The 27863-nt window shown below is 64.0% G+C and overlaps 10 protein-coding genes across 10 annotated transcripts; 4 read left to right on the top strand and 6 right to left on the bottom strand.

Moving 5' to 3' along the window:
* Positions 1-103: 103 nt before the first annotated feature.
* F751_6024 (Dual specificity tyrosine-phosphorylation-regulated kinase 4) lies at positions 104-2293 on the bottom strand (the record flags this gene model as incomplete). The annotated part of the gene is made up of 7 exons (XM_011398040.1): positions 104-306; positions 514-618; positions 784-877; positions 1039-1062; positions 1326-1388; positions 1556-1675; positions 1910-2293. The coding sequence occupies 7 exons, from the start codon at positions 2291-2293 to the stop codon at positions 104-106; spliced, it is 993 nt and encodes a 330-aa protein (XP_011396342.1).
* A 2058-nt stretch (positions 2294-4351) lies between these two features.
* On the top strand, positions 4352-6237 carry F751_6022 (Pre-mRNA-splicing factor 38B; the record flags this gene model as incomplete). Its single annotated transcript, XM_011398038.1, has 5 exons — positions 4352-4617; positions 4760-4907; positions 5063-5143; positions 5295-5372; positions 5743-6237. 5 exons carry the CDS (start codon positions 4352-4354, stop codon positions 6235-6237), a joined length of 1068 nt encoding a protein of 355 aa, XP_011396340.1.
* F751_6023 (hypothetical protein) lies at positions 4400-4696 on the bottom strand (the record flags this gene model as incomplete). Its single annotated transcript, XM_011398039.1, has 1 exon — positions 4400-4696. The coding sequence occupies one exon, from the start codon at positions 4694-4696 to the stop codon at positions 4400-4402; it is 297 nt and encodes a 98-aa protein (XP_011396341.1).
* Positions 6238-7050: 813 nt separating the features above from the next.
* Positions 7051-8081, bottom strand: F751_6021 (Transmembrane protein 50A; the record flags this gene model as incomplete). Its single annotated transcript, XM_011398037.1, has 5 exons — positions 7051-7146; positions 7377-7493; positions 7633-7805; positions 7894-7971; positions 8051-8081. 5 exons carry the CDS (start codon positions 8079-8081, stop codon positions 7051-7053), a joined length of 495 nt encoding a protein of 164 aa, XP_011396339.1.
* Positions 8082-8541: 460 nt separating this feature from the next.
* On the top strand, positions 8542-15435 carry F751_6020 (Glutamyl-tRNA(Gln) amidotransferase subunit A; the record flags this gene model as incomplete). The annotated part of the gene is made up of 17 exons (XM_011398036.1): positions 8542-8748; positions 8925-9125; positions 9266-9322; positions 9498-9638; positions 9924-10040; positions 10279-10468; positions 10649-10723; positions 10885-11193; positions 11536-11732; positions 11828-11897; positions 12115-12278; positions 12877-13086; positions 13247-13655; positions 13898-14087; positions 14285-14445; positions 14690-14947; positions 15203-15435. The coding sequence occupies 17 exons, from the start codon at positions 8542-8544 to the stop codon at positions 15433-15435; spliced, it is 3189 nt and encodes a 1062-aa protein (XP_011396338.1).
* Positions 15436-15712: 277 nt separating this feature from the next.
* F751_6019 (Porphobilinogen deaminase, chloroplastic) lies at positions 15713-17689 on the bottom strand (the record flags this gene model as incomplete). The annotated part of the gene is made up of 5 exons (XM_011398035.1): positions 15713-15886; positions 16046-16204; positions 16351-16695; positions 16967-17321; positions 17619-17689. The coding sequence occupies 5 exons, from the start codon at positions 17687-17689 to the stop codon at positions 15713-15715; spliced, it is 1104 nt and encodes a 367-aa protein (XP_011396337.1).
* A 233-nt stretch (positions 17690-17922) lies between these two features.
* Positions 17923-19437, top strand: F751_6018 (hypothetical protein; the record flags this gene model as incomplete). The annotated part of the gene is made up of 4 exons (XM_011398034.1): positions 17923-18094; positions 18298-18499; positions 18647-18971; positions 19201-19437. 4 exons carry the CDS (start codon positions 17923-17925, stop codon positions 19435-19437), a joined length of 936 nt encoding a protein of 311 aa, XP_011396336.1.
* Positions 19438-20387: 950 nt separating this feature from the next.
* On the bottom strand, positions 20388-22510 carry F751_6017 (Photosystem II stability/assembly factor HCF136, chloroplastic; the record flags this gene model as incomplete). Its single annotated transcript, XM_011398033.1, has 8 exons — positions 20388-20428; positions 20525-20626; positions 20757-21002; positions 21241-21368; positions 21463-21542; positions 21705-21865; positions 22069-22224; positions 22390-22510. The coding sequence occupies 8 exons, from the start codon at positions 22508-22510 to the stop codon at positions 20388-20390; spliced, it is 1035 nt and encodes a 344-aa protein (XP_011396335.1).
* A 673-nt stretch (positions 22511-23183) lies between these two features.
* On the top strand, positions 23184-24177 carry F751_6016 (60S ribosome subunit biogenesis protein NIP7-like protein; the record flags this gene model as incomplete). Its single annotated transcript, XM_011398032.1, has 3 exons — positions 23184-23354; positions 23480-23596; positions 23926-24177. 3 exons carry the CDS (start codon positions 23184-23186, stop codon positions 24175-24177), a joined length of 540 nt encoding a protein of 179 aa, XP_011396334.1.
* Positions 24178-24602: 425 nt separating this feature from the next.
* Positions 24603-27700, bottom strand: F751_6015 (hypothetical protein; the record flags this gene model as incomplete). Its single annotated transcript, XM_011398031.1, has 8 exons — positions 24603-25067; positions 25333-25467; positions 25654-25752; positions 25932-26039; positions 26246-26422; positions 26598-27056; positions 27222-27282; positions 27615-27700. The coding sequence occupies 8 exons, from the start codon at positions 27698-27700 to the stop codon at positions 24603-24605; spliced, it is 1590 nt and encodes a 529-aa protein (XP_011396333.1).
* Positions 27701-27863: the final 163 nt, after the last annotated feature.

Genomic DNA, 27863 nt, shown 5'->3' with positions numbered 1-27863 from the left:
GAGGTGAGCAACAATTTCCCTGGGAAGTGGGGCCGGGAGCGGCATCCCTGCACAAAAATGTTCAAAACGAGCGCTCGACCGGGCACGCTCGGCCCGGGCGCGCTCAGCCCGCGATCCACTCGTGCCGCAGCGCCTCGGCGGGGGTCAGCCGCTCCTCCGGGCGCCAGCGCAGGCAGGCCGCGACGAAGCGCACGAAACTCGCGTCCCGGCCCACGACGCCGCCCAGCGCGCGCGTCAGCGTGACGCTGCCGGGGCGGTGCAGCATGTCCTTCCCCAGCAGCGTGGTGCTCCGCGGCTCGCCGCTCTCTGCGGGGCGGGGGCCGAGGCAGGGGAGGGCGGGGGTGATCACGCAAGGATTGATTGCTCGGGAGATGGGGAGGGGGGGGATTGGGGGCGCCTGTGGAAGCCATCGACGTGGGAGGCCACGGTCAACACACCAGTCCCGAGCTGCCCAGGTGTACCCCTGCACCAGCCCGCCCTTGGATGCACCCTCCTGTCAACCACCGCCCTCACCGGGGTCGAAGAATATGGGCGCCCGTGCAGAGTACAGGGCAATGTCGCTGGGCGGTTTGCCCAGCACCTCCATGATACATGCCAGCTGCTCCTTCTCATCCTCCCCTGGCATGGCGGAAGGGTGGGGGGCCCTGGGCCGCCGATGACCGGCCAGAAGGGCACCGTGACGCCCAGCTGCGCCGTTCCTCCCAGCCAAGACGCCAGCCAGGGTTCCCAGCCCAGCAAACGAGAGGGTGCCCACCCGCAAACCACCACCTTCCCGCGCCTCACCTGGGAACAAGGGGGCGCCCGTCCTGAGCTCTGCCAGCACGCAGCCCAGGCTCCACATGTCGATGGCGTGTCCGTAGGGCTCGCCCAGGATGACCTTGGGAAGAAAGGGGGTACTGAAAATGAGAGGGACACTGGAACAAGGGTGCAGGCGGCCTCACGGCATGCCGGGGCACCCTCTAGGCCACCTGATGCACTCCATTGCCCTCTGCAGAGCCTGCCCAATCCCCGCCCTCTAGATGCCACCCCCTGCCTCACCTCCGGCGCGCGGTAGAAGCGCGACTGGATGTATGTGAAGGCTCGCTTGTCTTTGAAGCAGCTGCTCCCAAAGTCGATCAGCTGCAGGGAAGACGGGGGGTGGCGTTTGGGAAGGGAACATTGTCATCCAAAAGGTCATGCCTATTCGGGCACGCAGTGGCCGGCCGGCGATGGATGTCCATGCGGCATGGCCGTCCCGGAGCCCCTACCTTGACGTCGCTGCGCTTTCTATCCACCAGCATGATGTTCTCGGGCTTTATGTCGCAGTGCACAATGCCGGCCCGCACCAGGGCCTCCAGCGATGTCAGCACCTGGACAGCCACCCTGCGCACCAGCAGCGACCCACAACCCTGCGGACAATGGAGTTTGAAAGGACACGGGTGGGGAGGGGTGCGAGCGCAGAGCTATGTGTCTGCATGAACATGGGTAGAATCGAGCGGTGGACGAGGCACACCAATGACATGCGCCACACCCAACCCTCCTCCCACCACCACCAGGCTGCGCCTGTCCCACCCACCAGCATTCGGCGCTCCTGCAGCAGCTCGTACAGGTTGATGGACAGCAGCTCAAAAGCGATGCACAGGTGTCCCCTGAAGGAGAAGCAGCCCAGCGCCGCCACGATCCCGGGGCAGCCGCCCTGCGAGGACAGGTGCGACGCATGGGGGTTGAGGGGAGGGGACTGTCCAGGACTTGAGAAAGAAACCTGCTTCAACGTGTCGCCATTCCAGGAGCAGCCACCACAACCACTCTGCGCTACAAGTCAAAATGCCACGCAGGTCCCTCTCAGCAGCACGCCCCCGGTCCTCCTCTCCCACACCCTCACACTTCACAGAAAGGAGACGCCTCCCCCCCAACACACCCACACCCACACCTGCAGCCCCTGGAGCAGGCTCAGGATGCGCGTCTCCACCAGCGCCTGCTTCTGGAACCGCTTGCGCCCGCGCATGACCTTGAGGGCGACGGGGCGCCCGCCCGCGGCGTGGTCCGCGCAGCACAGCACCTGGCCAAAGGAGCCCTGGCCCAGGACGCGCTGGACCTCGTAGCGGTAGGCCACGTGGTCCCCCGCCACCGCCACGTAGTCCCCGCGCTCGTCCACGAACACGGGGTCGGGGTCCAGGCCCGGCGCGTGGTTGGCCGTGACCTTGGCCACGCCCGGCGCGCCCACGAACCAGACCCGGGGGTAGGCCAGCACCTCCGCGCGCTCGTAGGCCGTGAGCAGGTGCCCGTGCAGGGCCAGCGCCTCGGCGGCCGCCATGTGCGGCCGCGGGGCGGGCGGCGCGGAGAGCGAGGGCGCGGAGGCCGACGAGCGGTGCACCGCGATGCCGGCGGGGGCGGGGGCGGGGGCGCCGGTCACCAGGTCCGGGCCCCAGCCGGGGGGCGGGTGGATGGAGTGGAGGCCTGCGAGTGCATGGGAGGGGGGAGGGAGGGGGTGGCTTTGCTGATGCAGGCGTGTTGCGTGAAGGGGCCGCGGGGTGGCAGGCAGGTGGAGGTGAGGCTGGGCGCGCGGCAGCGCGCTGCTCAATGCAGGCACCTTGCCGGCAGGACAGCTGCGTGGTGTCCACCAGCCTGCACTTCCTGCCCTGAGGCAGCTGGGCTCAAGACTTGACGCGATCCTCTTTGGCGCTCATGCCTGCGGGAGCGCCGGGCCCCAGCACGCCACGTGGGTGCCCGCCTCCCACACACACCTCCCCACCGTCCACCCCACGCCACCGCTCCTCACCAGCGTGGGGGGCCCTGGCGCCGGGCGCGGCCTCCGCCTCCGGCCAGGAGGGGGCCTGGGGCAGCTGGAGGGACATCTCTGCGATGCGCGGGGTGAGGCCGGAGCTGTGCTCCGACCCCTGCCGCGCCTCGGGCCGGGGCTCGGTCCTGATGGGGGGCGGGGCCTGGTCGCCGGCCCCGTGCCAGGTGCGGGGCAAGCTCGTGGCATGGAGCAGGTGGTGCTGGGAGGGGAGGGAGGAGGGGTGCAGCGGCTGCCCCACCCGCGCCGCTGCCGCCCAGTCGGAGCCGTCGGTGGGATGCGGGCCCGGCTGCCACTCCCTGGCGGGCATGGACCCCACCGACTGCATAGTCACGAACCCGTCCGCCTGCTTCTGGGGGGTGCAGGGCTCCGTGAAACCCATGTAGGAACCCGAGGCGCGAGGGGTGGTCTGTCCGATGTCGAGCCGGGGGGCCTGAAGGGGACCAGGGGAGGTGGTCTGACAAGGAACAGGAAGAGAGGGGCGCCAGACGCGGCAGCGGCCGTAAGAGTTGGATGTCTGTCCATGATGCTTTCAAACAGAGGGGGGGGGATGAGCGGCGTGTCGCTGCCCAACCCCACCGAGGCAGGCGCGGCACCCAGGACCGCAGCACCCACCCCACAGTCAGCCCTGCAACCGCACCTTGGGACCATCCCAGCAAGTCAGATGGCCATAATCGTGGTATGCCGAGGTATGGACCAGGGCATCGCCATGCTCAGGCACGGAGTACATATGGCTGGCTCCACACCTGCGCCATGGGGTGGCATGGGCATGGGCCAGGGCGCTCCACCATGCAAGGCATCAGCAGGTACCAGGTGCGGGTGATCAGGGTTGCGACGTGTGGGGCGGGGCGCGCCGCCAGGGCGGGGCCCGTAGCTCAGCGTACCGTCGTGGCTGAGGGGGAGCGCAACCCTACTCCGCACTCTTGGTCTCCAAGGGAAGGGCCGGCGAACCCGCTGGGATCTCGTCAGCAAGAGCGGCTCAGTCAACACGTCAAAGCACGATCTGGTAGAGCTTGCTACAGCGTGCAGACCAGGAGTACCGCGCGTGCGAGCAGAGTGTGGTGCTCTCGTTCGTCGACTCCACTCTCGCTCAGCAGCGGCCAGGGCGAAGCCTTGTGGACCGGGCACAGAAGGTCACCCACAACAATGTAATGTGTGAGGTAAGGAGAGGCGGTCTTTCAGGCTGGGTGAGGGCTGGGATGGACGCTGTAATGGTGATCGGGAGTCCGCTCCCCCGTCCCGTCCGGGAGTGCTGCAGGCGCCGAGAGCAGTACATCCTGCTGTACAACGTTCGCGTCTTGGATGCGACCTAACGGCTCGTGCGATTTAAACGTACTCTTGTCCTTTGCTGGACAGGACTTCTTTTTTTTTTGAATCAGCATATAGTTGAGCCTTTAATTCGTGCTTGCGGCGCGCCAATCTGCTGGCACTGGGTTGGACGATCACCCTGGTCGCCACACGGGCACTGCGGGGGACATCACAGCCCAGATATTCGTGACAGAACAGGCACAGTGAGTTTTGGCAAGGCATCGAAATAGCAAGCTGCGTCGCTGCAGGACCAGAGGCGATCTGCGGATGCCTCACCACGGTCGAGCCCTTCCTTCCCCCGCAGTGTCCCGATCATCACTGAATCGCGGATTCTACGCACCAGATGTCCCTCTCAACATAGTGCCGGAAGTACCCCTGGACAGACAGGAGCGTGCATTCGAGCAGTATGGCAACACCTCGACATACAACCTGGAAAACGTGCTGCGGCAAAACATCCTGACCTCCACCTACTACCAGAAAACAGCCGTCCCCATCGAGCAGTGGCAGGATCTGGTGGATGAAATCTACTACAGGTGTGGATCGCATGGCGTGCCTGCGATGTTGGCGTGCTGTGCCAGTCGAGTCCTGGTCTTTATGCCATCTGACGATCATGTATGCCGCCCTGGACCTGCGCCCAGGCACCCACCGGGGTCCCCTCACCCTCGACTCCCGCAGCGTGGACCATGTGGAGCCCTGGATGAGCGGGAACGCGCGAGGGCCCTCCACGGCCTTCAACCTGCTGTACCGACTGGGTCAATTGAAGCCCACCCCCAAGGAGCTGCGCATGATGCTGGACCACAAGGACTCGCCCTACATCAGAGCGGTGAGGTGGCAGATGCGTTTGTGACATGGTTGGCGTGAGGGCAGGATCGCTGCAAAGGGCGTGGAGACCTTGAGGTCCCCACAAAGGCCACAGTGGCTGGTGTGTCTGCAATGTCACACTGCAATGCCCACCGCTCTTTCCACACCCTTGTCCAGGTGGGATTCCTGTACCTGCGCTACACATGCAACCCCCGGTACCTCTGGGAGTGGGTCAAGGACTATCTCGAGGATGCTGAGGTAGGCCATGCAGTGTGTTGTGGCAGATTGGCCTGATCCTGTCCTGATGCGAGGTAGGGGCTGATGGACCGTAATCTATAGTGGTTGGGAAGCGCAGTGTCCCTCACCCGCATCTACACAGCTCCTCCTTCCCCAACGACACACCTCACAGGAATTCACACCCAGCCCCCCAGGGTGGGGCCACTCGGTGACCATGGGCTGCTTCCTACGGGACATCCTTCTTGATCAGGTGCGCGTGGACTAGGGGTGGCGAGGAGGTCTGGGGTTCGTATGTACTGGCTGGGGTGACGTTGATAAAAGACATCATGCAAGTCGTCACTTACTCTTTTGGAAGGGAGCACAGAGGGGAGAGGTCTATCAACGTTTCAGCCCTGTCCTGACGCATCCTCCCTCGACTTCCCCCACTCCCTCTGAGGAGCGCAGGTAGAGAACATGGCCGTGAGAGCGTGAGCCCCCCCTTGTCTTGTGCCGCCTGCCCCTCCTCTCAATGGTACTTGGCTTCCACCTGCTTGCGTGCATGCCACTGTGCATGTCTCTCAGGACCCCACCCCTCCCATGCGCTCGCCCAAACATGCTCCCCCGCCCCCGCCGCGCCGCAGTACTACTTTGAGACCATCTTCCCGCGCATCCCGACCAAGGTCACCGACGAGGTGCTGGCGGGGCTCAAGGCGCGGGGCCTGCCGTGCAAGGCGCTGGGCAACGCGGGGCAGGGTGGCGAGGACCGGCGCGGCATCGCCGAGTCCGCCGCGCGCCCCGCCTCGGTGAAGCAGTCGCTGAGCGTGGCCATGGGCCAGCGCGCGCCCAACCGCGCCTCGGCCCGCGAGCTGGGCCGCGGGACGGGGGCCGACCTGCAGCTGGAGCAGGTGATGAAGAGGAAGGAGAGGGCCTCCCCCGTGCGCGGGGCAGAGAGGAGGGAGGCCAGGTCGCGGTCGCGGTCGCCGCGCGGCGCACCCGTCGCCAGGTGCGCTGGGCGTGCAGCGTGGGGACTGGCGGCGTCGTGCTGCCGGGGATGTCACCCAGGGGATGTTGAGTCGCTGATGAGCGGCAGCGTCGGGGCTTCTGCGGTGCGCGGGCCCATGATCCCCCCCTGCTGAGTAGGACTGTGTCGCCGTCGATCCTGATGGCGAATGGGAGGGTGCGCTGCCCGAGCCCTGGAGCCACCATCCATGCATGCTGACTGCTCTTCCTACCATCCACACCACCATGGGCAGGGCGGAGCGTGGTGGGGATGACCGGCGGCAACCTGTTCTGGAGAGCAGGCGGCGGGAAGCCAGTCGCGAGAGCGATCGTCGCCGCGAGCGGAGCGTGGAGGACGCCAGGAAAGGGCGGAGGGAAGTGGACCCCCCGAGGGATGACCGGCGGCGGCGCGACGAATATGATGACAGAAGAGCGGTGGACGCCAGGGATGACCGGCGGGGACGGGATTACATCGATGACAGGAGGGGTCCCGGCTATGACTCCAGGGACAGCAGGCGCGGCTATTACAGGGATGAGGACGAGCGCCGGCGTCCAGCCCCACCCAGCAGGTCTGCGCAGGACGAGCGCCGGCGCTCACCCCTGCCTCCGCTGCACGATCGTAGTCCGGCCAGCAGGCGGGGCCCAGGGGATGGCCGCCCCGCCACAGACGTCTTCAGGGAGCGGCCTGCTTCGGATGTCTTCAGGGAACGTCCTGCTTTGGATGTCTTCAGGGAGCGCCCCGCCTCTGACGTCTTCAAGGAGCGGCCTGCTTCGGATGTCTTCAGGGAGCGACCGGGGAGCTCAGGGTACAGGCTGTGATCCCGTGTGGTATTGAGCATGGTGATCGCTGCATGAGCACGTGCCGTTCATTTGCCCTGCAATATGCCACTACATGTGGACTGACCGCCGAGAATGTTGCAGCGGCACCCATGGGAGGAGCATGACGGCTTTCAGAAGCCCGTGTAGTATCCGCCCCCGTCGTCTGAGCGGTAGGCCCAGAGCAGCAGTGCGCTTGCCAGAATGAAGCCGCATTGGAGCACAGATCCCTGCGCGCGTGGACAGGGGCGCTTTGAGACAGGAGGTGGTGCTCGCACGAACAGCTCTGCCAGCGTGCTGTGTGTGCGGCAGGATTCATCGAGCAATTGATCCACGATGCGCTGTGGATAATGGGCCGAAGTTGCAGGGTCCCTTGACCCCTCGCGCAGCCAGTGCAGACCGAGGGCCACATCCACCATACCCCACGAGTCATACATGCACCAGACCTCACAGGACGCACCACTCCGACCGACACGAACTGGGACTGTTGGGTGCATTGAATGAGCACTGCAACGCTGCCACCCACGGCTGCAAAAGCCGTGAGGAAGCTGAAGAGAAGCCAGAGCCGTGCTCGCAACTGCTTGAGCGGTGCGGATGGAGCAGGAGGGTGGGTGCATGGCACCGCCTCACAGTGAGAATGCCACATTGAAACGCTCAGCCTTTGCAGAGCCCCTGCCAACTGCAGAGCAGGCACCTGGGCTCCATGTTGCCCTCACCTCGACGCCGTCCTCGATGCTCTCTGCTGCCTCTGCCAGATCTTTCCTTGGCAAGGCATTGATGAGCAGCAGCGCTAGCGTAGCGACTATTCCCGGCCAGTTGTATGTGAATGGGTAGGCCCCCGACTCCCCAGTGCTGACCTGCACCAGTGCGTCAGCCCAGCACCACCATCCTGGCGGGAGGACGTGGTGGAATGTGAGCACCAGAAGTGGTCGACCCAATCTGGGCAGAACGCAGTACGATGAAGTCCAGCTCCTCACCTATTCCAAAGAGGGCGCCAGCCACTAAGGGGCCCCATTCTTGTAGCTTGGCGTTGTACAGATCCCAATCCACCTCCCCTGCGCATGAAGAGAGTCACGAGGTTATACTGAGCCTCAAAGCCAATCCCTGATTCTCAAAAGACTCCAGATTCCGTACCATATATAAACCAGTCTGCGATCGCCTTCATATATTATACTCCGCAGTGCCGTTCAACCTCCGCTGATCTGTTTGCAAGGAAGCTGTGTCAAAGCAATAGCACACCACTTCTTGCAAACAGTCTGAGTGCAAGTCGACAAGGCGTATGTTGAGGGGTTTCTTGGATTCCCGAAGTCTTGGCTGAAGTTGACTAGGCGCTCCCACATGCACGCCGGGTTCCCCACCCCCGCGCGTGAGACTTTCCGGCAGGGTCCATGGCCATAGTCCGGCATGCCCTCATACTTCTCTCCCATCGTTGTTGTCGTCCCTTCTCTACGCACTGGGTGCCCTCCCAGTGGGTCCACCGCGACCCCAACTCTGTCCTCGGGGTTCCAACACCGCGCAACCCCCCGATTACGCATTCGCAGCTGATCACTCGCCTCGGATCGTATTGATAGAACCTATCGAGGCCTGTGTCTGTTGCTGCAGCTCCCATTGTGGATGGGGGAGCCATGACGAAGGCCCGGGAAGGCAAGGGGGTGGCTAGCCCCCACAAGAGCATAGGCAGAGCCTCTGCATCGGGGGATGAAGCACCCAGCTCCGTCAAGCGCCTGTCCCTGACACGCTGGCTGTCCCAGTCCAGCCAGAAGGCGCTGCCAGAGAAGGAGAGCTCCAGCTCGGACTTTTACAAGGAATGGGGAATAACCAAGGAGAAGGAGGTGTGTAGTGTCCAAGCCCGAGGGCATGCTGGCTGATTGGACGGAAGCTACGGCAGAGTTGATTTGGCCGCAGCATCCGTCCGAGTGCTCCTCTGATGGAGGTCAACCAAGATGAGCCGATCCCCGACGGCGTGCTGCCCCTGCCTTACCTGCGTGTCCCTGTTGCCCTTCGACAGGCCGAGCTCCTGCAGGACTTTCGGCGCCAGGTCGAGCAGGACGTGGGGCGGCTGCGGCCTTTCTTCGACGACTTCTACCTGCGACGCTTCCTTCGGGCGCGGGGGCACGACCTGAGCAAGGCTAAGGCCATGTTCCTTGCCCACCTCAAGTTCCGGAAGGACTATGGGGTCGACACCGTGCTGGAGGACTTTGACTTTCAGGTTGGTTGGGTGAGGTCAGCAGGGGGCAAAGCCGCTCATGGAGAGCTGCTGCAAGACACTTCATGGTGGTGGTCCGCAGCAGGTGTGCATGCAGGAACAGGCTCGCACCCTCCCGCTCCCTACCAACCCCATGCACACAGGAGCGGGATGCCGTGCTTTCTATCTACCCCCAAGGGTACCACAAGACCGACAAGGAGGTGAGGGTCGGGGTCAGGCTATTGGCCCGAGTCCTGTGGGTTAGAGATCCCTTCCCTTCCTTCCTTGCTCCTACCGCTTGCATTGCAACAGCACCCCAGCCAGGGGTTCACTGTCCTCGACAGACCCACAACCAACAGTTCTCGTCCCAATGCATTCCCTCCTTTCCACCGACAGGGGCGCCCCGTGTACATCCAGCACCTGGGTCAGGTGAACCTCAAGACGCTGACCGACATCACCACCGAGGAGCGCATGCTGAAGTACCACGTGCAGGAGTATGAGCGCTGCCTCAAGTACATCTTCCCGGCATGCTCCAAGGTGCGTCGCGGGGGCGTGGGGCTTGCAGGAGATCTTCTGGGTGACCGAGGTGGCCTGGTGGAGGTTTTGTGCCCTGAGACGCGCACATCATGATGGGAATGTAGGGTTTCGAGGGACCTGGTGCAGGGCTTCCTGTCTGTGTGTGCGAAGTCGCACCAACCTTGATGCTTATACCTCCACCTCCTCATCCTTCCACCCCTCTCATAACTCAGACCCTCATTCATACCCCGCCCCCCCCCCACCACACACAAACACACACACCAAATCCCACCCCCCTTTGTCCAGGTGGCTGGTCACCAGGTGAACACCACGTTTGCGATCCTGGATGTCAAGGGCGTGGGCCTCAAGCACCTGACGGGGGAGACCCGCCGGATACTGAGCGAGATAGTGGAGATTGATTCGGTGCGTGGCTGTTGATTGGTGAGGGGAAGGTCGAGGAAAGTTCCTGGGTATGGGAATGACACGTGTCACCCAGACCATGGGGGCGAAGGCCTCGTGGACTGGAGCAGGCTGAGTGTCCATGTGTGGCCTGGGACGGGGCTGCACATGATTCGCAGAGACCTGGCCTCGGACGTCTGCTGCACACTGGCATCTGCGGATGGCATGCGCACAATCCCCCCCCTTCCCACTCCACCCACAGAACAACTACCCAGAGACGCTGGGCAAGACGTTGATCATCAACGCGCCCTCCATGTTTGCGGTGCTGTTCAAGGCCGTCAAGCCGATGCTGGATGCCCGCACGCAGGCGAAGATCAAGGTCTGCTCCAGCAGCTACCTGAGCGAGCTGCGGAAGTATGTGGATGACGAGAACATCCCCTCTTACCTGGGAGGTAGGATCATTTCAGTGGGTGTTTGGGAGTTGCATCAAACCATTCGCAAGGGATTCATGCCATGGGCATTGTGCATCGCGGCATCATGCCGAGGGTCATGAAGATGCAGCAGCCGCTCCGGCTCTCCGGAAGACCGGCAAGAGGAGGGCAGTCTCAAACCTTCTTGTGCTCATGTGGCAGGAAAGTCAAAGGGGTCCCTGGTGGATGACGTGGGGCCATGGCAGCAGCCGCAGCTCATTGCCGAGATCAACGCAGGTGGGTCCACTGGTCCTGGTGGAACGGAGTTGTGTCGGCGGCGAGGGGGCAGCAAAGATGTGATGTCCCGAGTGGCCACTTGCAGCGGGGTCCGCCCTGCACTGTGCACGGTGATACGAGCATGCTCCATTGCCAACCTTGTGAAAAACTCTCAATCACAGAGGTGGCGGCCAGGGACGGCCTGCCGCCCCCTCCCGGCCCTGTGTCTGCGGCTTCGGTGGAGGCGCCGGCCGCGGCGCCAGAGCCCAAAGTCCCCAGCGAGGATATGGTCGCCGCGGAGGTCCCCGCCCCTGAGGCCAGCGAGGAGGGCGGTCTGACGATGGGCGAGGAGGTCTCCTCCACCACGACATACCAGGTCACCTCCGCCTTTGCCGGCCAGTCCGGTGGCGAGTTCCTGCGGAAGGAGTCTTTCTACATGGATGCGGAGGACTACTACGATGCCAGCTCGAGGCGGGGGTCCATGACATCATGTACGATGGCCCCGAAGAAAGGCGGGGGTGGGTGGGGCTGGGGTGCGGGGTGCAAAAGCCCAGATGCGAAGCACGATCGCGTTTGGGGTAGAGCGCACTGCCTGCGGCCGGCCCTGCGGTCCTCCGTGCTCCTCCCTATGGGATGGGGCGCCAGGCGCATCGGCCATGGGGTGCTGGGTGTCGACGAATCTGCTGGCGCAGCGTTGGCGCCGCGCTTTGACCTTTCAACCTGCGTGGGCGTCTTGGCTCTGTGCCTTGACCACACCCCAGCCTCCGCTCCCCTGACCCTCACTCCTCTTGGCGCTCCTCTGATCCAGGCTCACACCCTTCCCCCACTTGCAGATGTATCTGGGGACGAGAGCACGTACAGCTCCCCGCGCATGGGCTTTGCGAGCGAGGCCGGCAGTCCCCTGGTCAGGCTGGGGACGGACGGGCCGGGCGGCGCCATCCCCACCGTGCACGAGGGAGAGGTGCTGCCCGATGTCCTGGCCAGGCCTTCCGTGTCCATCGGGAGCCGCATCCAGGAGGACGGCCTGCAGGTGGGCGGCGCGGGAGGGGAGCGCCCGGGGTGCATGCCTGGGACTGCGTGCATGTACAACCCTGCCGAGTCGCACCCCTTGCTCTGCGAGCGCAGGAGCTGGCGGGCAGGGACAGCGAGGGGCAAGACCTGGTGCTGAAGGCGGGTCTCCAGATACCCATCCTCGGTGCGGCGATTGCCTGGGAGGAAGGCAGTGTGGCAGGGCATGGGAAATGAGGCTGGAGCACCTGTGCCCTCAGGCAACCTGCCGCGAAGCTGTAGGCTGGGCTGTGCCATGCCCCCACATGTGCAGTAAATCCACCCTCCCCATACAAAGAATACCTGCTGGTCCCTCATCGTGCCCCGACCCCAAACCCACACACATGGACCTCCCGACCCCGCAGCGCGCGTGCGAGCCCTTGAGCAGCGCTTCCCCGACGTGGAGAAGGGCCTGCGCAGGCAGCTCAGCAGCGGCGACAACCTGCCCAGTCGGTCCATCGGGACGGGCACCCTGCTGAGCAGGGTGGTGGCGTTGGAGAGGGCGATGGACACCCTCCTCGTCGCCCAGGTGGGGGATGAGTGCATGCTGGGGCTGTGTCGCTGCCAGACGGGGTCAAGAGGTTGTTGTGCGGGGCTCCTGTGCTGGACCTGCGATGCACGGGCAGGCCGCCCTGCATTCCATCGATCAAGGACCACCGGCTCCTTGCCACTCCATGCGCCCTTCCAGGAGACTGTGCTGGAGGAAACCAGGAGATCAGGCGCAGTGCAGCCTGAGAACCCAGGAGCATGCGGGTGCTGCACAGTCATGTGATGCTGCAGGGCGCTGGCCTGCCGGCCTTATCGGAATTCGTGGAGACCGCACGAGGAATCGTCGTGAGGACAGTACCAAGGTGATCATCACCCGATACACCATTATGTAGCGTTGTGTAATTGCAAATCCAATACCGTGCTCGTCATGCGGTCGGGAAGCACCTGAACAGTGCAGTGGGTCTGTGGCACCTCCACGGCCTGGTGCGAACTCGACGGCAGGCCCGATGAGCACGGCCCGGCTCTGCCAGGCGCCCCTGCTTCTGACAGCGCGCCTCGCGCCACGAACGCGCTCGCGTGCATTGCAATGTCGCGGCATCGCCTCAATCAGGCGGATCAGGGAGGGGGTGGTCTCCCAGGACACCCCAGCTGTGGAGGTGGTGCAGGGATTCCTGGACCGCATCCATGCGCAGAATGCCTCTCTGGGAGCATTTATCACCGTCCTGGACAAGTCTGCTCTGGAACGAGCCGAGCAGATTGATGCTGAGGCGCGGGAGGGGCGACCCCTGGGCCCCCTGGCGGGGGTCCCCTTTGCAGTCAAGGACAACATCTGTGCCAAGGGCGTGCAGGTGCGGCGGGGCAGCTTCATGCGGAACAAGTGGAGATGCAGTGCGCTGATACAGCAGCCGCAGCCCAATGAGTCTGGCTTGCACTCGCACCGCCTGAGCGAACGACCACTTCAGCGCCAGCTCCCTGAGCCCCCCCCCTCTTGCCCTCTTCCCCTCCCAGACATCGGCCGGGTCCCTGCTCCTGCGCGGGCACCTGCCCGCCTACGACGCTACGGCGGTGGCGCGGCTGCAGGCCGCCGGCGCCATCCTGGTGGGCAAGACCAACCTGGACCAGTTCGGCATGGGCAGCACCAACGAGAACTCCGGGTACGGCCCCGTGCGCAACCCCTGGGACGCGCGGCGCGTGCCGGGCGGGTCCTCGGGCGGGTCGGCCGCCGCAGTGGCGGCGGGCCTTGTCCCCGCCGCGCTGGGCAGCGACACGGGCGGCTCCATCCGGCAGCCCGCCTCCTTCTGCGGCGTGGTGGGGGTGAAGCCCACCTACGGCAGGGTCTCGCGCTCGGGACTGGTGGCTTATGCCAGCTCCCTGGACTGCCTGGGCGTGCTGGCGGGGAGCGCGGCAGACGCGGCTGGTGGGTTGTGCAGGTGGGGTGGGGGGGCGCCGCCTGGCAATAATCTGCAGGCTGCACCCGCGTCCTCCCGTTTGCTTGTTGGTGGGTGCCCTGCCATGCCTGGACAGCAGGCGTGGTGGGGTCTGGACTGCCCAGAACCCTTGGTGTTGAGTGCCTTCCAACCAGGCGGCGGAGATCTCACCCGAGGCTTCACGCTCGCACAAGCCCCTCTCCCCCTCCCCCCCCAACCCCCTCATGTTCAGAGATGCTGGCAGTCATGTCCGGGCATGACGACCTGGATGCCACGAGCAGCCACCGAGAAGTCGGGGACCTGCGGCCTGCCGACCCTGCGCCCTCCGACGCCCGGCCGCTGGCGGGCCGCAGGGTGGGCGTCATCGCCGAGACGGTCGGCGAGGGCGTCGACGCGAGCGTGGTGGAGGCGCTGCAGGCCAGGTGCGTCGGGTGGTGGGCAGAGGGGGGAGGGACTGGCGTCAGATCCAGCCCAACAGTGCACGCGGGTATGTGAGGGGCGGACTCAGCGTCTCTGTGCTTGCGGCCTCCAAGGAGTGTCGACTCAAGCCCACAGTGCCCTGCTCGAGCGTGGGGCAGACGCCGCCTGGAACGCTGCCCATCCCACCACGCATCCACAGCGCCGCTCATCTGGAGTCGCTGGGGGCCACCGTGGAGCAGGTGCACCTACCATCCTTCGCCTCGGGGCTGCCGGCCTACTATGTCATCGCCCTGAGCGAGGCCTCCAGCAACCTCTCGCGCTACGACGGCGTGCGGTATGGGCAGCGCGCACAGCGTGAAGGTGAGAGATGCGACGGATAAGGTCTGATTTTGTAGGGTTTTGCAAGAGGCAAGCTTGGTCAGAGCTCTGGGCTATGGTTTTCGTGGCCCGGCGTGAATACCTGGCCCGGCACGCACCCATGCCCGACCAAGAAGAGGCCCACTCCCGCGGCCTTGAGCAGACCCAGCCTGGGTGCTCACATCGCTCCTGTTCTTCACCCCGTCCATGAGCACTGCCCAGGTCTGATCCCCCCTTTGCCATGCAGAGCTGCGCGAGATGATGCGGGCCAGCCGGCATGGGGGCCTGGGCGCTGAGGTGCAGCGCCGCATCCTGATGGGCACCTATGCCCTGTCGGCCGGTTACTACGACGCCTTCTACCTGCGGGCGCAGCAGGTGCGGACCCTGGTGACGCGCGAGCTGCAGCAGGCCCTGCGGCGCTGTGACGTGCTCCTCTCCCCCGCGGCCCCAACCCCGGCTTATGAGCTGGGCCAGATCTCCGAAGATCCGCTGGCCATGTACAAGGGTGAGGGGGCGGGGCCCGAGAGGGTCATGCTGCCCTGATGCAAACTGGCTGCTGGGAGCCAGTTGGAAGGAGGGGCGGGGTGGTGGCCTTTCTGGGAGCCGCAGCAGACTGCGGTTCTACTCCCCCTTGGATTTTTGCAACGAGATGCTCATACTGAGTGGGGCCGGTGTGCTCGACTTGCATGCACTCACTGCTTCCCATGCTCCACCACATCCCATGCTTCGACAACCCTTCCCCCCTTTCCCTCCCTCCCAGGCGACATGATGACGGTGAACATCAACCTGGCAGGCCTTCCCGCGGTCACCGTCCCGTGCGGCTGGGCGGCGGCCGGTGGCGAGGGAGGCGCCAACACACAGGCCCCGCTGCCCATCGGCATGCAGCTCATCGGACGGCCCTTCAGCGAGGCCAGCCTGCTCCAGCTGGCCCACGTCTTCGAGCTGACCAACCCGGAACGGGCACGGCACACACTGCCAGATGCAGGGCGGTGACGCCGCGCCTTGGCTGGGCAAAAGCAGCGGTGCATGCTGCTGTGTTTCCCTGGAATCTTTTCATCTCAGCGAGGTCAGAGAATGCAAGATACAGTCCAGTGATCCCATGCCTGGGCCATGGCGTCCTTGGCTGGAATGTGGTGTGGCTCCTCACCTTCCCAATCGCAACCCTCTAGTGCCTCTGCTGTGCTGTACACAATGGCTTCTCTATGTGAAGCTGACAAGGGGATTCCAGACACAGGTGGGCCAGGAAGGACAGGTTCCAGCCCCGAGCGGCCTACCAGTTGAAAAAGTCTGCTCCGGCCTCCCGCTTCAGCTGCGCCCCTGCGTCCTTCCCCATGGCTACCGCGTCCTCCTCTGTGGCGGGGCCCTCACGCGTGGTCTGGAACAGCTGCTTCCCCTCTGTGTCGGCCACCAGGCCCCTAAAGGACAGCCTCCCATCCGCAGTCTTCTGTTGTTGGGCAGGGGAGGGAGAGAGGAGGGAAGGGGGGGGGTTGGTGACGACACACAATGCATCAGAGCCTCTTTAGGAAGACGTTTGCTTCTCCAGGTACCGGCAGGTCCTGCATCCATGAGCCAAGCAATGCCAACCGCCACACAAACCGCTCACCTGTGCCAGCCCCGCGATGGGGGTGCGGCAGGAGCCGTCCAGCGCCGCGAGGAAAGCGCGCTCGCAGACCACTGCCAGGCGCGTGTCCTCATGGCTCAGCGTGCGCAGGTACTCCAGCACCGGCTCGTCGCCTTCCCGGCATGCGATGCCGATTGCCCCCTGTGGAGGGGTGGGGTGATGGCGGGGGTTGGCGTCAGGTGTGAGATTGTACAGCGTGGTAGTTGTTGGTACGCCCTGCAGGAGAACCCCTCACATCACTTTCCCCCCGACGAAAGTGCAATCTCCCCTCCACCCCACGCACGCACCTGTGACACGGCGGGCAGCATGTCCTCCAGCCCCAGGATGGAGGTGGCCTTGTCCTCCAGTCCCAGGCGCTTCAGTCCCGCCAGGGCCAGCAGCGTGGCGTCGCAGGCGCCCTCCTGCAGCTTGCGCAGGCGGGTCTGGACGTTGCCGCGGAAATTGACGACGCGGAGGTGGGGGTAGGTGTGCAACAGCTGGGCCTGGCGCCGCAGAGAGGCCGACCCCACCACCGCGCCCTCGGGAAGCTCCGCCAGGGAACTGTAGCGCGCGGAGATGAAGACGTCGCGCGGGTCCTCGCGCGGCAGGTTGCAGGGCAGCACCGTGCCCTCTGGCAGATAAGTAGGCACATCCTGGGGGATTAGTAAAGGGAAGGGGGGGTTGTTAGACGTAAGGGTCATCTACGCACCCAAGCCATGACTTCAGTAGTACTGGCAGTGCAGAAATGTTGACTCTGGTTGACAGCAAGCAAGCTCAAAACTCAAATTCATAGCATGAGCCTTTGGAAGAGGGATGTGGGTACTCCCAAGTACAGGACAAGCCCCCCATCAGGCTAGCCGAGACGATTGCCTTCCAGTATAACACATGGGGGCATGGTTGACAACCAGTCCCCCAGGCCCTCACCTTCATGGAGTGCACCCCGATGTCGATTCGACCCTCCAACAGGGCGTCGTCAATCTCCTTGGTGAAGAGGCCCTTGCCGCCGATGTCGGCCAGGGGCTGGTTCAGGACCTTGTCCCCTGTCGTCTTGATGATAACCACCTCAAGGGCACCGTCCTCTTGCAGGTGCGGGAAGGCAGCCTTCAGCAGGTCGCGGGTCAGGTACGCCTGGGCCAGGGCCAGGGGGGACCCTCGGGTGCCCACCTTCAGGGTCTTGGTCCCGACAGAGGCGCTGGCGCGGACCGAGGCGGCCCGGCTGCGCCTCTCCAGGCGAGGCCGAGTCTGGGACCAGAGCTGACGCTGTGACACCCTGACGTCCCTGCAGGGGGAACCGATAGGTGAATATGTATACCAAAGAATGTTTCAGCGTCATGTGATGCCGCGATCCGAGCCATACCTGATGCCCAAGGGCTGGGCGAGGACCCCGGCAGTCATCTGGGCCTTGATCTGGATGCGGGCGGCACGATGATGCGGTGGATACCCAGCTCGCAACCAATCAGTGTAATATGATTTCCACTGCAATCTCTGCTTGGGTTGTCAGTCGGATACACACTTGTATGCGGGCCTCGCTGCAGGAAAAATATCGGAACACATCTTATCATGTTTGCCAGCTCACCAAGATTTGCGCGCGGTGTCTGTCACCCGAGACCCACGCACACGCACCCAACCCTTCGATGTCGACCGCATCCAAACCTTTCAATGTCGTCATGGGTGCAGCCGATCTGGATGGCGGTCCCGTTGTGCCCGAGATCGGAGAAGAGTACATAGCCCTCGCTCTCGCTGAGCGGCAGAGGATTCGAATCGATGCTGAATCCGACACCGTGGCTGGGAGGCAGGAGTACCTGTGGAGGCCTCCTCCTTTCGTTGTGAACTGGCTCCGGCGCAGCTTGGTCGAGGAGCGAGATCTCCCTGCAGCATTCATGCTGCTGAACCTGGCAACAACAACCCTCCCCGCCGCCCTGCTCCTCTGGAGCACTGGGTGCCGCAGTCACCTGCTGGGCGCTGCCTACCTTATCCTCACCTATGCGGCGTTCCTCCAGAGGTTCATGCTCACCCTCCACTTCACGGAGCACCGACCCCTCTTCAAACCAGGTGGGCCAGTGCAGGCGGGCAGCTATTCACATACCGCATCTGCATAACTTGGTGTTGACCAGGCCATCTTACGATCGCAGATGACTCGTACTGGCTTCACGACTCACCTTGCCTGCGATGCCAATGACAGTTACTCGGAGGGTTCATCACTCATTTGTTGGGAGTCTCCCGCCTCACTCACCGAAACCACCTTCCACATGCAGGGTACAGGCTGTTGAATCTCGTCGCCCCCCTGATCCTGGCCCCCCTGCTGGGGGTGCCCCCCGGCATGTACCACCTGCACCACTGCATCATGCACCACTCCGGGAACAATCGGTGGTCCCTGGACGCCTCGTCCACCGAGCGCTACCAGCGAGACAACCCGCTCCACTTCCTCATGTGCGTGCCCGAGGTGCTGTACAAAAGGTGTACCCCCTCGGCTGGGCGGCACACCCAGCTTGCATCCCCACAGCCGGCCTGTCCCCACCTGGCACTCCGCGGCTGGGGCCCCGGTCCCTCAGGTCCACAAAAAGACATGCTCGTCTCCCCAGCCTCCCACCACCCGCCTTGCAGGTACTGGGCGCGGTTCGCTCTGGGGAGCTGGTTCGAGCTCCCCTGGGTGGCGGCCCGGGCGGGGCGCTGGGGGGTGCTGGCCGCCTGCCTCGCCTGTGAGACCGGCTACCTGGCAGGGGTGCGCTGGGCGCTCCAGGCCAGCCCCGTCGCGGCGCTCTGGACGCTGGCCCTACCCTTTGCGGTCTCCTCCCTGGCGCTCATGCTGGGCAACTGGTCGCAGCACCTGTTTCTGGAGCCCGCGGCGCCCCGCGGCAGCCTGGGACTGGCCTACAACTGCGTGGCCTGTGCGGACAACCAGCGCACCTACAATGACGGGTACCATGCCGTGCACCACCTCAACTCCAAGGCACGGTCTTTGGCATGCAATTGGGCTTAGCTGGGGGGAGCAGTTGAGGGTTGGAAGGTGGGTGACCGCTGATCATTGCACTGAGCAGTTTCTGTTGTGTGCGAATCCCCACTCCCCCCTTGGAGTCAAACTGCAGCCCAGCACTTCCCTCTGCACCCCTCTCACCCCAGCAACCCTAACCCCACCCCGCCCCGCACCTGTGCAACAGACCCACTGGACAGAGCTGCCTGCGCAATTCGTGGCAACACTGGACAAGCAGGCTGCGGCGGGGACGCTGATCTTCCGGGGGCTGGGCTTCTTTGATGTTGGGGTAGCGGTCTTCACAGGCAACTACGACCTCCTTCATGATCACCTTGTCAAGTACACCCCTGCGCTGGCCGCAGCCGGGAGGTGTGATGTCGAAGCCATGCTGCGACGGCGCTTGGCACCCATAATCATGTCGTGACGTCGGGAATTTGAAGGTGTCCAGCGAGATAGCCCACCATGTATCGGAGGAAGACCAGGCACGATGCGACTCAAGAGGAAAAGATGCATGCCCGCATGGACATTATATGTAATAGTATACGGAGCTCCTGATCTTGTTCGATACGAGCGTCGCTGACGGCGTTCTTGTGTCGTCACCCCCCCACTCCGTTCTGCACCTCGATACATGGTCACACGATCGATTTGCGGCCCTGGCTTCGGACCATGGACGAAGAACCTGTGACGACCTGTGATGGGGAGCGGGTACTTGCTCAGGAGGCCCGGCGATCGGCCCGCCTATACTTCCTGCTTGGATTCCTAGCGCTGCCCTGGCTCTGGGCCTGCAGCGTTTGGTTGTACCTGCCAGCACTTCGGCAGCCACACGGCGACCCCGTCGTCCGTAAATGTACGTCATTGCCGAATTATGTTGAGGAGGAGCTGGGGCGCTCGGCATTCTGCAGCATGATGTTGGCTGGCAGGTGTAGCTGCCAATCCCACCTAGCAATACCCCTCCCCACTCTTCTGATCAGACGTGCATCGATCCGCAATCTGGCTAGGCATCTACATGACGATGTTCTTAGCCTGGTTCCTCATGTTCCAGATAGGTAAGCCGAGTGTGGTGGCCGGAGTGACTGACAGAGGAGTGTGGGTCCCGTCTGTGGACATTTATCATTAAGATCCCTCGATCTCGAGTGGTCTAATTTGTGTCGGTTCACTTGTGCAGGCGGGCCCGGTCTCCTCGGCAAAAGGCTGTATGAGAAGCTGGACGTCCGAAGCATAGGGCCAATCAGTTTTGGGGCATCATACTGACACAGGCAGCATGCATGAAGTCATGACAACAAGGTAGATGGGGAGCAGGGCTGTTCGGCTCGAGTTACGGCACACAGGCCTGCCAGCCTCCTGGATGCGCCTCGCCTGATTAGGGAAGCCCGATCAGGCCACACCGATGTACCTCAGCAAGACTCCATTGTTCCCTGCATGTGATGTTTTGCGGGTGTCAGCCTTCCTTGCACGACGCTCTCAATGTAGAGTGACACCACCACGGTACAGCAGGCTCCAAGGACACTCACCAAGAATGAAGCCATTGTTGCCATGCGTGAACTTGATCTGATACAGGTTAGCCGCCACGTCGTCGGTGGACCTCTCGCGCTTCCAAGAATCTCCACCATCCTCTGTGCCGATGCAAGGGGTGGCAACAGGTGAATATGATGATGGAGCAACCATCTGCTTTCACACCAGCACAAAGAGGTGTCAACGTCTCGCTGCCAACACCTATGAAATAATCCACACCCGAAGCCACACCTGTCTTGAAGAGGCTGCCAGACCCTCCACAGGCAAACCCAACCTTCTGATTGGCAAAGTTCACATCCAGGATGCCAAAACCGCGGGACCCCAGCTTGGCCTGCTCAAACTTGGACTGGGTATCCAGATCTGTGTAGTACAGGTCTCCTCCCTTAGTGGTCAGCCAGAGGCGCTCAGAAGGGGTGAACCCCATGTTCTGGAGGCGGCGGGTGGCGGGCCGGTTGTGGGGTGTCCAGTATGCCTGGCCTGTGGAGGGAATGGCCACCAGGTTTGGGTGAAGAGGCCACTGCGATATGCTCAGATTTGTGCATAGAGTTTGCAGGCACCTGCCATATGATGCAGACACGGTGCCGCAGAGATTTTGGCACAGGTTCATAGCATGCGGCTGTGCCCCCACTGCCGCCTTCTTGCAGGCCTGGGTCTGGAAAATGACAACATCGTGCACTCAACACACACTCTTCCCCCCACAAGATTCACCTCCCACCTGGCCTCCAGGTCATAAAAAAGTTGCCGCGCGAGGAGACGGCCACATAGGACCCTCGGTTTGAGCGGCTGATGTTGGAGAAGGAGCCCTCGTAGTAGGATGCCCCGGAGATGCCAGAGGAGATGACCCTGTGTGTTGGGGGGTGCAGCGACGGTCAGCGCTCCACAGGCGGTGAGATCAATGCCCAGGACAGCAAGGCCACATTGGCTACATGCTGCACACCTGTTCAGGGTGGCATCCACCGTCTCCTTGACTGCCGCGGTCCAGTTCTGGCCGCCATTGTCCGTCACGTAGATGGCACCCTGTGCATGCGCGCGGGGTCAGCAACCATGGAAATGTTGAGCGCACAAAGGAGCCAGGCAGGAGATGTGAAGTAGGGTCTGAGCTTGAATCCCACTGCATGCTCAACAATGATGGTCTCTGCTGAGCATGCTCAGCCACGCCAGGCGCCCAGCTCCAGGTACCTGGTCGGTGGTCAGCTCAGCCGCCCCCTTGCCCTCTAGCGCGGTTATGAGAACGGGGGTTCCCGGCAGCTTGGCCGACAGCGGCACCCGCTCCCAGTTGGTGCCGCCGTCGGTGCTGTGCAGCAGGATGGCCGGCTTGCCAACGATCCAACCCTCATCACCTGTGCACAGGGTCGTGGTGGCGTGCGTCAGGAACATCAGGGAGGAGTCGAGTAATGAGGTTTCAGCCACATGATGTGGTAGACAGACTCCCTCGCTCCCCGCACGGCAGATGCATGTAAGATGCTCTCCATACATGGTCATGGAATCTACCATGGGGGGGGTCGGAACAGCCAATACAATTATAGTGCCTCGGCGAGTACACCTCCCCGCATTCCCCTTGCCCACTTGCCCTGGAAGGAGATGGAATTGAAACGGTAGTTGAAGCCCTCTTCCTGTGCGGCCGCGACGCTGCGTGGTTCCCAGTTACGACCGCCATCCTTGGTTTCGAGTAGGGTTTGCCTTGTGCCCAGCAGGAAGCCTGCCGGAGTAAATGAGTGGCATGAGGAAGAATGAAGTCGCGCCGTGTGACCTTCATTCCATGGATGCTTGGAATATTCACAATGTGAGCCCCACCAGCTTTTGCACTCCCGGGTCTACTGCATGGCACCTCCCCTCCACCTCCAGACATCCATACATCATTCACCATGGTTGGGGTCAGAGGATGTGAAATCAACGTCCAGAAGAACCACGCCCGGGTCTATTGGCAGGTCTACAATGGCCCAGTCCTTGGAAAGGACGGGGCCAGCGCTGGCCGGACCGGGCATAGGCATGCTGAGTGCCGCACCCACCGCGAGGCCACCAAGCATGGCAGAGCGACGATGCACGGCCGCTTCACTTCCGGTAGACACATCATTACCGGCTTGGCACCTCACAGCCGAGCGGCATGGGGCCTGGAGACGTTGCGAGCGTGGATGGCTCGGCCTTCCTCCGCATGAGTACTCTGTGCCCGTCGCAGGCCGCTCGAGGCCATGCGCATTGCATTGAAGGGCAAATGGAGGCATACGGATGACGTTACGGGGTTGAAATGAGCAAATGCAGTTGGATCTGTGTTTCGGTGGTGGCTTGGTCCATTGAATGGTGGTGCATGAACCGCACCCTCCCCCTCTCAGATTGAGCATGGCGCGCGGCGGGAAACACAACTCCGCGCCCAGGAGGCGGGGGTTTGCATGCATCATGCACCCCTGGGAAGGGAGCCTGCCACAAACCTTTCGATACGGAGCCACTCTTGGTGCTCATATACACAACTCGCGATAATCTGCAAGCTATAGAAGCGAGCTCTACCTCCAGTGCAGCCCCGTACCGGCGACGTCAGCGTGCCGTGTCCGTCCCTCGCCCCTGTACTGCATTTGATACATTGTTAACCGGGTTCCCTGACGAGAGGCGTGGGTTGCACGACTCATCCTTGCCGAGGACGGGCCTGACGCAGGAGCTGGTCCCATGCGGCCGCTGACGGAGGACGAGACGCGGCAAGTGTTCGAGAAACTCCACAAGTACCTCGGGAAGGCCATCAAGAGCCTGGTGGACAGGACAGACGACCCATTTTGCTTCAGATTGCAGCGCAATCGGGTGTTCTACGTCCGGGAGGATGTCATGCGAAGAGCCACAAACGTGAGTGGAGGGGGGGTGGGGGGGGCTTGGGGCACCTGGGCGTGAAACGCCTTGCACTCCCCTTCAAGAAGCCTTGCTGGTGTGCCCTCTCGCTACCCAAACGAAAGCTTTGCTCGTTCCATCAGGTTGCCAGGGACAAGCTCGTGGCCCTCGGGACCTGCATCGGCAGGTTCACCCACAGCGGCAAGTTTCACCTCACCATCGGAGCGCTCGACATCCTCGCCCAGTATGCCAAGTACAAGGTGCGGGATGTGCCTGAGATGGGGCATGTGGCCACGCCGTACTATCTCAAACGCCGCCAGATGATGCATGCTTCAACCTTCAGTCTTCAACCCGACACAAACACTGGGGAAGCCTGGGGTGGAAACACCTCCAGTAAACTTTGCTGATGGCACGGCCCATGGCAGCATGCGTGCACGCTCGCTGATTCTGCGATCCCGCTCTGCATCCTTGATCCAGAGCGAGGGCCCCGTCACCTGCTGCACAACCTGCCATGCTGGCAATCCCTGTGGTCTTCTCCTTTCCCATTGGGCTCCCTCCCCCAACTTCCCAGCACCCCATCCCCCCTCAGGTGTGGGTGAAGCCCTCGGCGGAGATGCAGTTCCTGTACGGAAACCACGTCCTCAAGGCTGGCCTGGGCCGCATCACAGAAAACACCCCCGGCTACACAGGGGTGGTCGTGCTCTCCATGTCCGACGTGCCCCTCGGCTTTGGGGTGACGGCAAAGAGCACCGCCGAGTGCCGGACGGCGGACCCCAACGGCATTGTGGTCTTCCACCAGGCGGATGTGGGCGAGTACCTCAGGGCAGAAGACGACCTCTGAGACATGGGTGTGGTGGGAGAGTGGGGCCGCGGCCGCCGCACTCCTGTAATCCTGCACTCCCGAGGGCCGGCTGGTCTGGCAGGATGGCCTCGACCAAAAGGCGCCTCCCTGCGTCATTCATGCACACTGTGACTCGGAATCACCTGACCGGTGCGGAAATGCAGCCTTCCAGGATGCACAGTCTGCGTCAGCACCCCTCTGGCAATGGTGCTTACAGGAGAGCGGCAAGCAAGGCTCCGAGGGGTCAGGGGGAGCGACAGTCAGGAGGCCTGGGCAGGGGATCGGGCTCCCCACCCCAGCCAGGTATAAAAGCGCAAGGGCGCTGGCGCGTGCCGGTGGTGCGGCTCAGCATTCGGCGCTCGTGCCGTGAGAGCATGCGGGCGGGCACTGGACATGTGGCACACACTCGGCACCCAGAGCCCAGGTCAGAGGTCGACGTGGGGCAGGTCCAGGTCCTCGGTGCCGAGACCTGCGAAAGGGTCCTCGACGTCGACCCCGGGCGGGGCCACCTCCTCCTCGGCGTCGTCATACAGGTCGTCGTCCACCGGCTCCGAGGCGGCCTCGGCCTCGTCGTCGCCGTCCTCGTCGGCGTCGGCAGCGTCCAGCCCCTCCAGGAACTTGGCCATCAGCTCCGGGTCCTCCGCCAGCATGGCGTCCAGGTCGAGGGGGACGTTCAGCTCCTCCTCCGTCAGCGCCGCGCTGCCGTCGCCTCCCAGCAAGACCTCGCTCGTGGGAGGCGGCGGCGTCCCGGCCGGCAGGACGACGTCGATGCGGCGGCGCAGGGCCGCCGCGGCCACCGCGGCCGCCTCGCGGTCGGTCGCGTTGGGGTGGGTCGACAGCGTCAACGACAGCGCGTCCTTCACGCTGGTCGCAAACGCGTCGCCGTCGACCTGTGTGTATGCGGGGTCGAGGGGTGCACCATGGTGATGGAGGGAACACAACAATGGGGGGGTGGGCACTCTGGCCTGGACGCCTTGCAGCGGCATGGTTGCTGGTGCCTGGGAGGGAAACAGGGCATGATCCAAGAGAATGCAGCGACAGGGTTGCGCCATGGCCAAACACGCACGGAACGCAGTTCCGCCAGGGATCAGCGGACGCCACACCCCAGGCCTCGCCAAGAAATCCCCCCGGGCTCAAAGTATACGCAGCACTCACCGCGGCCAGCCAGTCGCGGGGCACGACCATGTTGAGGATGAAGGTGGCCTGGGAGGCGGAGACGGTCCCCGAATACTCGAAGCCGCCGCCTTCGGACAACGCATTCACCAGCACGGGGACGGATGCCGGGGGGAGCTGCAGTCGGGGTATGGGGGCGGTTTGGAGGGCGAGGGGGTCAGACTGGGGCGGCGAAATCTCGCGGAAGTCATCGCCCCGCTTCAGGCACTGGAGGCGGGGACGTGCGGACAGCCCCTGCGAGTTTGCCGTCATGGCAGACCAGCTCGTAAGAACAAGGCTGGGGCACATCAGCCTGCGCCTCACCATCTCGACGCGGTGCACGTGGAAGATGGTGGAGGGCTGGGCGGTGAGGTCGTTGGCGAGCTTGCGCTGGAGGAGGCCAGGCTCAGCAAACATCCAGGCCTGGAAGGGAGAGGCAACGGGCACGTGAGGAGGGCGCGCAGAGGGCAGGCGAGGGGGATAGAAGCAGAAGGCTTGGGCCCCCCCATGTGAGCGACATTTGGGTCACCACGTTCAGAGTGACTGTCGATACAGCAGGCATGCGCACCCGTCATGCAGCCTGAGAGCAAGGCCACCCTTACGTCGATGTTCCTGACGCAGCCCTTGGGGGCCACGGTGGCCAACTGAGGAAAGCTGGACGACCTCTGCTCCTCGCCTCCATAGGCCAGCAGCAGGACCGTGGCCTGCGTCTTCGGCACGGGGGTGGGGGCAGGGGAGTGCAGCGTTCGGGCAGACGGCCGGGGTGGCAGGTGCCACTTTCAAACGATTCAAGCAGGGTGCTGGGGAGGGGAGCGCAGGACCATCGAGCTCGTCCAGACCTCCACCCAGACGCGCCCGCTGTGTGAACCCCGTCCAGAGCAGGACCCTCCCTCGCAGGGATGGGGCAGCCACGCACCTTGGCATGGTGCACCTTCTCCCCGTCCAGTATGTCGCTGGCGGCGTCCAGCTGGGCCCGCCACTGCTCGCCGGGCGGCACCAGCGTCTGCAGGAAGGCGGGGTCGGCGGGGCAGGGAGCGCCCGCCGTCGGCGCCGGCCCGCCTGCAGCTGGCGCGGCCGCCGGACCACTCGCGGCCTGTGCGAGGGAGAGCAAGTGATGGGTGTGGCGGGGCGCACTCGGATCGGCACCCTCACGAGCCAGTCATGGGATGGCGTGCCGAGTCAGAGTGCCCCCATCACAGGCGACACCCATCAAGGTCCCTCCAGCCTCCCTTCGACGGCTCCCGGGTCCGCGCACTCCCTCCCCACACCTTGGCGGGAGAAGAAGGGATCGCTCCGCGCGCCCGCCTGACGGCCCCGTGCACCCAGGTCTGGACCTTGTCTACGACCGTGCAGACCGCGATGCGTGCCCGTGCCAGGGCGGCGGCGAGCTCGGCCTTGACGCACGCAACACCCCGCGACAGGGAGTCGGCCACGTGCAGGTCCGCCCGGCGCCGTTGAATCGCGTCTCGCGCGGCACCGGCGCGCCGCGCGGCGTGGTACCGCGCGCGGCGAGCGCTGTCGGCGAGCGCCGCCGCCTGGGCGCGCACCTCGCCCGCGCCGTCCCGCACCACGGCTCGGGCCTGCAGGCCCGCGCGCTCGGCCCCAGCAGACGCGGCGCGGTAGCCGCGCTGCGCCCAGGCCGCGGCCCTGGGCGCCAGGTTGTGCTGCGCCGCGTAGGGCAGCGCCAGGCCACCCAGCAGGCCCAGCATGGCCAGGCCCACCAGGATCTTGAAGGGCAGCGACACGGAGCGGGAGGGCGCGGGGCGGGGCGGGGGCGGTGTGTCCGAGGCGCTGGCCGCAGCGCGGGGAGCCGGCAGCGGGGTGCTCAGCGCGTCGGCCAGCGCGCCCAGCGCGGGGCCCCGCCGCCGGCTGGGCGTGGTGGCCGTCCTCACGCTGTGGCTCGGGGTCGCGGTGCTAGCGTTCTGCGCCAAGCGGCTGGGCACCGTGGCGGTGCTAGGGTGCTATGTGTGGTGTGTGAGGGGGGGGGGAGGATGTTGATTGAAAGGGGAGGAGGCTGCCAGGTCGCCTGCAAAAGGTAGAACCTCAAAAAGGGTGCCAGTGGGGCAGGCAGAAACCACAAGACTTGCCGGGGTGCTGCTGGAGGGAGAGCTGCCCCCGCTGGCCTGCGAGGTCTGCGACAGTCCCAGCAGGCGGCGGGTCAGTTCGTCCCGTTTCCTGTCACAGTGGGGGGAAGCGGGAGCCGGGTGGAGTCGGCCGCAGCAGTCGAGGGAAGCCCGGGGGAGGTGATGCCTGATCACTGCCTTGGAAAAGGCGACGTAACTCACCCTCGTGCAGAGAAGCCCAAGTCCTTGCACTTCCGCTGCAGTTCTGCGTACGACAGGGTGTCCACATCCTCAGCTGTTACGGACATGGTTTGCAGGGAGGGGCCTCGGAGCCGCCCAGATCTGGGAAGGTAAGCGTCGCTACAGCTTTCTAAGCATCGAATAACTAAAAGTACTGGTGCATCAGGTGTTTCAGGCACGCCATCTACGTGCCCATCGGCAAACGGGTTCCGTGCACGGAGGGTACCGCCA

This window comes from Auxenochlorella protothecoides, assembly GCF_000733215.1.
Source record: "Auxenochlorella protothecoides strain 0710 unplaced genomic scaffold scaffold79, whole genome shotgun sequence".
Classification (NCBI taxonomy): domain Eukaryota; kingdom Viridiplantae; phylum Chlorophyta; class Trebouxiophyceae; order Chlorellales; family Chlorellaceae; genus Auxenochlorella; species Auxenochlorella protothecoides.
This window is presented reverse-complemented; position numbering and strand designations above follow the sequence as displayed.